General features: G+C 54.8%; 1 protein-coding gene across 1 annotated transcript; it reads left to right on the top strand.

Moving 5' to 3' along the window:
- Nucleotides 1-2,714: 2,714 nt before the first annotated feature.
- Nucleotides 2,715-7,878, top strand: GPR50 (G protein-coupled receptor 50). Its single transcript, XM_079909856.1, has 2 exons — nt 2,715-3,005; nt 5,888-7,878. Exons 1-2 carry the CDS (start codon nt 2,819-2,821, stop codon nt 7,477-7,479), a joined length of 1,779 nt encoding a protein of 592 aa, XP_079765982.1. The 5' UTR covers nt 2,715-2,818; the 3' UTR covers nt 7,480-7,878.
- The last annotated feature ends 1,728 nt before the right edge of the window (nt 7,879-9,606 follow it).

The following is a 9,606-nucleotide window of genomic DNA, read 5'->3' on the forward strand; positions in this document are numbered from 1 at the left end:
TTTTGAATCTATACCTTAATAGCTTTCATATCCCCAATAAAGTGTTTCTCTCCATCGCCGGTTATTAGCACTTCGTAGCAGCCCTTTTAGAAAGACACTTAATTAAAAATCTTTTGGAAGCTTAAATAAACCATATGCACTGCACTCTATCCAATAAAAAGCTACTCCCTTAACTTCCAAAATAATTGAACTTATTGCCTGTGGATCCTGTCCTACTGGGGCAGAGCCTGAACGCTTTTCTTCTTCATATGCATCCACATAATGGATTCGATATCCATCTGTTTTTCTTAGGATAGGGAATACGTTCAGAATTTTTATTAAGATAATTCATAAAAATAAGAAAATTAATTTAACCAGATGCAGAATTCTCTGCCCCTCCATTATTAAAATAGTTGCTTCTCCTACTTGTCTAGTATTTGAAAAATACAAGCCCCATGAGGTCACGATCAAGCAGTGTTCAAACAGGGGCGGGGGCCAGGGGATTCAGGTCACCCTCTCTCCTGCTCGGCCCTCAGTCCCAAGGAAGTCCAGGCCGTAGTCCATCCAGAATTTCCAGTGTCCTGGGCCTCCGCCTGCTCTGGGGTCACGTCATCTAGAAGTACAGTGCACTGGATAACAGTTTGCCAGCTCTGTTTACAAGACTTTGGGTGGGGGGAGGTGGCTTGGGTAGGGGACACTCCAGTGTCTTAAGTCATTAGAATGCTGATTTCCTTTTCTCATTCCAATTTTTGTTTATTTGAATTAAAAACCGCTCTTTGCCACGAGTAAAAGGATCCAAACCCTCGGGGACCCAGCATCAGCAGCCAGATGTGAAGAACTGCTTCACGGTGTGGGCGGCCTTTCGGCTTTGGTCTCTTTTCGGGGCTCACAGTTGCCTGGGGAGGATAGCATAGCTGTGCTGCCTTTACGGTAAATCCTGGCTAAGTCCGGCCCAGACAGCGCGCGGCCGGGGATCCAGGCGACGGGGGGCGATGAGATAATGAATGAGAAAAGGCTCCAGGCGGGAGATCGTTATTCATGCCGATTCTCTTCTCAGTAGCGTGCGCAGTATCGGGGTGAGGGGTTCATCTTCAAACAAGGAGACACATTACTAGTTTGGACTTTTCAGCGAGAGAAAGTGCATGCACTCTTGATTTTTCAGTCGTATCTGTCTTTCCGTTAAAGGTCCCTAAATGTTGAAGTCCCTCGCGGAACGCGCCCCAGCCCCCAACCCCTGTGTCCGTCTCCTTCCCCGCGGGTCAGGAGGGCGGCAGTGTCCAGACGGTGGCGCTCCGGGACAGTGCAACCCCCTATCCCCCCACTGCAGCAAGAAGGCTAGTCTGGGACAAGTTTCAAGGTGCTTGCTGAAATTTTCTGGGAGGTTTCTCAACAAGAGTCATAACTTTTAGTAGCCGGCACAAAATCCACCCCCGTAACCAAGGTCGTTGAGGGAACGAGTATCCGAATCTCGCCCCTGTAGCCCGAATCTTTCGGATTTCCCGTAGCCCGTGCGCTCCGAGAGCCTGGGCGCACCGCAGGGAACTGTGACGCCTGCGGAGGGAGATCCGCGGGGCAGGGGGCGGTCCGACCCAGTTGAGGTTGAAATGAGACCCCCCCGCAAGGGAAAAGGACTGAGCTGAGTTATTCCTGGGGCGGGGGCCTCTGGTCTGCCGGTGGCTTCCAGGCTGCGCAGCCCAGTACCTCCGCGCCTGTCCCGCCGCTCCGGCACAGCTCCCCGAGCTTACCCGAGTGCCCCGCGCCACTCCGTAAGGCGTGCGGAGCACCTAGAGAGGGGACGGGAGTCGGAGCCGCTCGTCCCGGGTTTCTTTGAGGAGTGGCAGTCCAAGAGAAGGGCTTTATCCCCCGTTTTAATTTTTCCCAGAGCAGCCTCGAAGCTCCCGCAGCCAGGGCGCCAGGCAGCAGGGAAGGGGACGCGCTCTCACTCTCGCTTGCCCCAGAGTTGGGGGCAAGCGGCCACCATCTACCTCTTCTCACTCCCAGAGTACAGACACGATCCCTGCTCCCAGAGCCTGACGTAGGGGCCATCTCCTCAAGGAAAACACAAGTCGGGGACCGGATTGAGTGCCACCCGCTGCTGCTGCTAAGGGAGCCAACCAGCTCCTGCCAAGCACCAGAGTGGGAATAAATTCCCTAGAGGCTGCTGTCCAGATTGGGGATGGAAGCCCCCAGCAGCTGTCCCCTGCTTTCCGCGGAGTATAGAAGGCTTTGAAAAGGCAAAACACTGGGATGGGATGAACCTCTCAAGGAGACTGCAGAGGCGAATACCTAGGGTCCAAGGGGCCACTGGCCACTCCTCATGCTCTGCTGGGGGCTTCAGACAAGCTTGGGTTGGCACTGGACCCCCAAGAGGGACCCTATAGCCCCGCTCTGCAATCTACAGCGCTTTGCCAGGTGTTTGCGTAAGAGAGGGAGGGAGAACTTGCTAGAAACGGATGCGCAGTGGCTGGTGGGGAGGAGGTGGATTCTGAGCTGGTCACGACGCAGGGTACCTGGGGGATGTGGTGGGAGGCGGAGCGGCTAGAGGGGAAGCACATACAAGGCAGCCGGAAGCAAGACGACACCTCGATGTGGATTTGTCCAAAAAGAGTTGGAGATCAAAGCGGGGGTGATCAGGGAGCTCTGATTGGTCGGGGGGAGGGATTTGGGGTGGGGCTAGCCACCTCTTGAGGCTTTAAAAGCTCATCGGAGAGGGGCGGGAGCGCTGTCATTTGCTCTCCGACTCTCGGAGGGGTGACAGCTTTCCTGAAGCTCCTGGCGACAGAGCAGGTGTTCGCTGTCCAGACCCGGCTGGAAGGACCTAACGGTCTCCAGCAGCAACATGAGGCCTACCCTGGCAGTTCCCAGCCCATACGGCTGTGTCGGCTGTAAACTGCCGCAGCCAGACTACCCACCAGCTCTAATCATCTTTATGTTCTGCGCAATGGTCATCACCATAGTCGTAGACCTGATCGGCAACTCCATGGTCATTTTGGCTGTGTCAAAGAACAAGAAGCTCCGAAATTCTGGTAAGACCCCTTTCCTTCTCCCTACCCACCGTGCAGCCACTTGCAACCCCTACCTAGGGTGTTAGTTTGGGCTCCTGCAATAGGGAACCCGTGGATGGATCCTGCTCCCCATTTCCCTGCGAGCCTGAGTGATGATGTTCCGCCGTGGGGGGGGGGAGCCCATAAACTCAGAGCTTCTCCAGGCTGCGGAGGTGCGGAGAAGCTCTGGGCAACCAAGTGCAAATCCCCGTCCCTGCGGTGCGCGGCACACCGCCGAGCCCGGCCCCGTCGGGAACCTGATGCAGAGGGAGCCGGCACCCGAGCGGAGAGTCCGGCGGCCGCCCGGGGACAGCACGCCGAGCCGGACGCCGCAGAGGTGGCCGCGCCGAGGCAGCGCGGGAGGAATTAACGCGGAGGGAGCAGCGGGGTTGCTACCCGCTCCGGTAAAGTTAAGTTCTCGGCGGCTGAGGCGGCGCTTGCCGGAGCGCAGCGCGGCGGCCGAGCCCAAGCCCGGCCGAGTCCCCGCTCGCCGCAGCCCCGTGACTCCAGGGTGGCTCCCGGGCAGCTCCCGGGCGGCGGAGCGCAGACCCCCGCGCCTGAGTGTGAAGCAGGGCGGTCTGAGCCCGCCAGAGCCGAGCTCCGTCCGCCCGTCCCAGGGCGCACGGCGGAGAGAGGCGAGCGGCCGGCTGGGCGCAGCAGGCGGTGGCAGCGACGGCGGCGGCGGCGGCGGAGACCCCGAAGTCCGTAAGCGGGGTACCGGGGGTCGCAGGGCGGGGCGGCGGAAAGGTTCGGGAGCTCGGCGTCCCGGGGACACAGAAGACGGCAGAACCGGTGAGGATCGCGGGAGGGCTGCAGGAGAGCTCAGAGGGGATGGTGGGGGCGCAAGGGAGACCGCAGAGCGCGCGGACGTGGGACGAGGTGGGGCGGCGAGCGAGACTCCCCTCGCGGCCTGCCAGTGCCAAGGGGAGGGGGCCGGCTGCGAGCGGGCCTGGGGGACCGTGCTGGAGGCTGCAGGGCGCTGCGCCCCTTGCCGGGGGCGGGGGCGGCAGACGCTGCGGAGCCTTGAGCCGCCTTTGCAGGTTGGGCGGGAGAGGGCTCGAGAGGGGAGGTGGGGGAGGGGCCAAGGGGCCCAAACGCCCAGCTCGGGCCCCGGATGGGAAGGGGCGGCGCCCAGGGCCTCCGCTGCCTGGATCCCGGCCGGCTGGGGCCGGAGGGCAGAGGGGAGCGAGGGGGCGGGGTCTGAGGGGGTCGGGCACCCACAGGACCCGGGCGGGCGGGGTGCCGGGGAGTGGAGGCCGCCACTCTCTGGGGGATTACTTTGCTTGGACGAGGAATCACAAACACCACTGAAGTTTCCAAATGCAGTGACGGGCACACAGTCATTAAAAGTTTTCTTTTCAACTTTTGATGGGTGTGTCTGATTTCTCCTCGGTCCCCCGGAGACGTGGGGCCGCACACTTGGATCTCACGTGCGCTCCAGCAGTGCGGTCCCAAGGGGCCCAACCCCGGAGCCCCCGGGGGTTGGGGCACCTGCAAAGTCCATTTTCTCTTTTTTCCTTTTCTCCTTCACCTTCCTTTCCTTCCATAATTCAAATAAAGGTTTTTAGCGTTGTTGTGGTTTTGTTTTTAAGTCTTTGCCCTCTCTCTTCTGCTCTTTTCTTCTCCGAATTCATTACTTTGAGGGAAAACCCTAGAAAGAACCTCTTGGGTAGAAAGCGCCGAGGCCTGGCCTTGGCAGTGCTGGCGGAAGGAAGCAGAACGAGCCGTTCCTTTGCCCTTTTAAAAGTGCTCATTTTCTCCCAGTCCGAGATGAAGTGCAATATTTTGCCAAACCAATGCTAATTAGCAATGAGGTGTTTCCAGAGAAAGGGCTCCGCATCTGCACTTGGCCTTGCAGGTTTTACAAACAGCGTTCCTCCCGCCGCCCTACAAAACAGGAGTGCCCCCCCCCCACCGGCACTTTCCTGTTTAGCCCGCAGGCTCCAGTAAAGCCCGGGACCGGGGGCCTGGAACCAGTGTGCAGGGTGGCGAACGTGCTGGTGCCCGGCTCTGCTCGGGGACCCGCGTGAAGCAAGCAGTTCTGCTAATCCTTGCAGGGATTTTCCTGATTTTTTCCCCTCTTTGCTCACTTTCTCAGACTAAATTTTACAGGGCCTCTCCCCACCCTCAGTTTTTACTCTTAGGTTACCTCTGAAATGGTAAGTATTTACTGGGCTAAGTCTTAGATTACTGTCTGATCCCGCTGGGAAAGACCGCTTAAGAAAACGACATGCCCTTTCTCGGACAGTTCTCTTTAGACATGTTTGCGTTGTAAATGCGATGGTACGTTAGAGAAGGCAGAGGGCTAATTTTTTTTTCGGGGTTGGGGGAGGTTGAGGCTTCCTGACAGTCCTCCAATCTCTCCACCCACCCCAGTCCCTACCCTCCAGCCTGTTTCCGACAGACAGCTCCATCCAGCTCCCCTCTACTCCCTCCCTCCCCCCACCCGTACTCCGCCAAAACTTCGCGTTTTGTTTTTGTTCAAAATGATGGCCACAGGTCTGTGTGTGTGGGAGTGTGAAGGGCTCCCCAACGGGCTTTCGTGTTTACTGCTTTCTGACTTCACTTTTTTCCCAAAGCAGAGATGATGTTGTTTGAAAGGAAAAAAAGGTTGTCAAAGGACAGGTCCCCCAAACCTGCTTGTGCATCGGAATCATCTGGGACATGCTTGTAACTAAAAATAAAAACACAACTGTATTTCTTGAAAAGAATTCTAGAAGTCGAAATTGTCACGACTCCAGCTGGCCTTTTCTTCCAGCTTATATTTGTAGATTTCCAAATGTAACCATTTGTTCTTCTGTCTTCCTCCCCCGCCCCCACCCCCACCCCCGCCCCACCCCGCCCCGCCCCAATATGCTTTTCAGGCAACATCTTCGTGGTTAGCCTCTCTGTGGCTGATATGCTGGTGGCCGTCTACCCCTATCCTCTGATGCTGCATGCCATGGCCGTTGGTGGCTGGGATATGAGCCAGTTACAGTGCCAGATGGTTGGATTCATCACAGGGCTGAGTGTGGTCGGTTCTATCTTCAATATTGTGGCAATTGCTATCAACCGTTACTGCTACATCTGTCACAGCCTCCAGTATGAGCGCATCTTCAGTGTGCGCAATACCTGCATTTACCTGGTTGTCACCTGGATCATGACCGTCCTGGCTGTCCTGCCCAACATGTACATTGGCACCATCGAGTATGATCCTCGCACCTACACCTGCATCTTCAACTATCTGAACAACTCTGCCTTTGCTGTGACCATCGTCTGCATCCACTTTGTCCTCCCTCTGCTCATAGTGGGTTTCTGCTACGTGAGGATCTGGACCAAAGTGCTGGCAGTCCGCGACCAGGCTGGGCAGAATCCTGACAACCAGCTTGCCGAGGTTCGCAATTTTCTAACCATGTTTGTGATCTTCCTCCTCTTTGCAGGGTGCTGGTGTCCTATCAACGTGCTCACTGTCTTGGTGGCTGTCAGTCCAAAGGAGATGGCAGGCAAGGTCCCCAACTGGCTTTATCTTGCATCCTACTTTGTAGCCTACTTCAACAGCTGCCTCAATGCTGTGATCTACGGTCTCCTCAATGAGAATTTCCGAAGGGAATACTTTACCATCTTCCATGCTATGCGGCATCCTATCCAGTTCTTCTCTGGCCTCATCACTGATGTTCGGGAAATGCGGGAGGCCCGAGCCTTCGCCCGCGCCCGCGCCCGCACCCGTGACCGAGCCCGCGAACAAGCCTGTACTGCTGTGGAGGAAATACCGATGAGCGTCCGAAATGTTCCACTACCTGGTGATGCTGCAGCTGGCCAACCTGAGTGTGCCTCCGGCCACTCCAGGCCAGCCTCCGGCCACTCCAGGTCTGCCTCTGCCCACCGCACATCTGCCTCTGTTCACCATAAGTCTGTCTTTAGTCACTCCAGGCCTGCCTCTGGCCACCGTAAATCTGCCTCTGGCCACTCCAGGTCTACCTCTGGTCACCCCAAGTCTGCCACTGTTTACCCTAAGCCTGCCTCTGTCCACTTCAAGGCTGACTCTGTCTATTTCAAGCCTGCCTCTAGCCACCCCAAGCCTGTCACTGGCCACCACATCCCTGCTGGCAGCCACTCCAAGGCTACCTTCAGCCCTGCCACCAGCTGCCCTAAACCCACCACTGGCCACACCAAGCCTGCTACCACCCACCCCGAGCCTGCCGACTATCCTGAGCCCGTTGCCACCAGCCACCTGGAGCCTGCCATCGCCGGCCAGCCTGAGCCCACTGCTGCTGGCCACCTGGAGTGTGACATCACTGACCTCCCTGAGCCCGCCTCCAGCCCTGCCGCTGAGTCCCCCAAGCCTGTTGCCAGCCCGCTGGAGCCTGCTGCTGCCGCTGCCCCTGTTGACCCCTTTGTGGTCACCATTGCCACCGATGATTACCAGGAGGTTGTGGTTATTGATGTTGAAGCTGATTCTGATGAAGTGGCTGTGTGATCTTAGGGGCGGCCAAGCAGTGGTCCTCTTTCGAGGTTGGCTAGCATATGTAATACAAAGTGAGATATCTTAGTGCACCTGCACACAGACACATGCAGACACTGACGGAGAGTGTAAGCTACACCTACCTTTCAGGCATACTCCTCCTTTCCATTATGTCTGCAAAAGTGTGAGTGTGTGTGTGTGTGTGTGTGCGCGCGCGCGCTTGCTCCTTTAGAGACCAATTTCCCCTCAAGTTTGACTTCTGTTGTTCTGAGCCTCCCTTTCCTCCTGTGGTTGACTGTGAGCCCACAGTGATCCTTGAACTTGTAGACTTTGGTTTTTCCCCACTCCTGTGTAGCCGTTTCTCCCCACTCCTCATTTCCTTCTCCTTGTTCCTGCTCTCTTCTCCCATTCCTCTGGGGGGGGGGGGGGGGGGGAGGAGCGCATGCGCAATGGTAAATGTGTGCTGTGGTAAAGCCTTCTGTAAAGTGAATGTGACCGCAGAGCTTTATGTGTTTAAGTATTTATTGTACATTTAACGGCAGTAAGAAAGGCAATTGCGATAAAGTACAAGTATTTGAAACAGTTTCCTTTCTAAATTCCAGCAACAAAATATGACCCCTATCTGAAGAACACAATTTACTGACCTCTTATTAAAATAAATATTTATGCCTATGAGATCAAATGGCAAAAGGAAAGATATTGCCGCACCAAATACATTGGTGCTGATTTTCGTAGTCAAACACGAATGCAAATGATATGTGTTTACTTTATTCGTAGTTACTTTACCTTTTATAGTATTTGCCAGGATTTTCTTTCATTTAGTTCCTTAAAAACAAATCTATCCATAAACTGGTTTCTCCCCACATCCAAACTTATGGTTGCTAGGATCAGTTACAGTCATGCTTTTAATATTATACACAGCCTGATGTTTTTACGCAATCAGTTTTTACGTTTTTCTTTTTCATTCAGAAGGGAATTTGAGGGAATAACTGGTAGCCAGAAGTGAATGGAGTACTGCCTGGACTTGTAAACAAGTGCTGCTTCAAAAGCCTCCCTCCTGCCCCATCCCTCTGAGCCTCCCAGCTGTGGTGGGGATGGTGGGGGGAGGCTGAGGTCCTGTGATCCACCGTGTTAAGGCGTAGATGTCTCGTATCCTCGCACTTGACAGCCCAGGAAGTGATTTTTCTCTAGAATTCAAGAAAACGTTGTTTAATAAAAATCTCGATTATTGATTCAAATTGACACTTAAAGTTTACTGTACAAAAGATTGTAAGGATAAGTGGAAATGTGTTATACCGCCTTAAGTTAGTTCTCTGTTTGTGGTAGCAATTAAATAAATGTTTTTGTGTCTTTGGTGTGTGATCTGTGGATAAAATTTGCTTCATCCACCAGATTCACTTGTGGGGAGGCTTGGGGGTGGGTGGAAAAGCATACCCCTTGGGGGATCAAGAGACTCAGATGCAAGTACCCTCCCTGCTGTACCCCAGGGCGAGTCACATGACCCCTCTCTCCACAGTTGCCTGGCTTAGCAAACTGTGGCCAGGTCGGGGCGGGCTGGAGGCAGAGGAGGGCTCCCTGGGTGTGGTGGGTTCTTCTCGCTAGTACTGCCAAGGCTTCTGAAAACGGGTCCTCTTTTACCCCCATGGAAGGAGTGGAGCTGGGCCCCAATTATGTCACAACTCCGGAGGCTACTGGGACCAAGTAACGGAGCCCACAGTCCAGTGGGGGAGAGGCACAGGAGTGAGGGGCGGGCAGACAGGTGGGTTCCTCTCTAGCTGGAAGTTAGGTGGCAAGACCCCAGCAACTGGGCAAACGTCCTAGCCTCAGGAACATAGCCTCAAAAGAATCTCCAATGACGACGTAATGCCCCAAACAGACTACTCCATAAAAATAGAAGATTCAAAAGAATACATGGTAGGATATCAGTTTGGTTAAGAACGTATACACATTAAAACACGCACATATACATAGGCCCACGGAGTTAGGCATGTATACGGTTGTTCTATCCAGGTTTAACTAGACTGTAAGTATAAGCTGAGGTCATCTTCACTTCTGATGCCCAAATTACAGTGGTCCCAGCAGAGTGGCTGCTGTACCTCAGGCTGATTCCTTGTCAACATTTCTGCCTAGTTTCCCTGGACA

The sequence above is a fragment of the Stenella coeruleoalba genome, assembly GCF_951394435.1.
Source record: "Stenella coeruleoalba genome assembly, chromosome: X".
Classification (NCBI taxonomy): domain Eukaryota; kingdom Metazoa; phylum Chordata; class Mammalia; order Artiodactyla; family Delphinidae; genus Stenella; species Stenella coeruleoalba.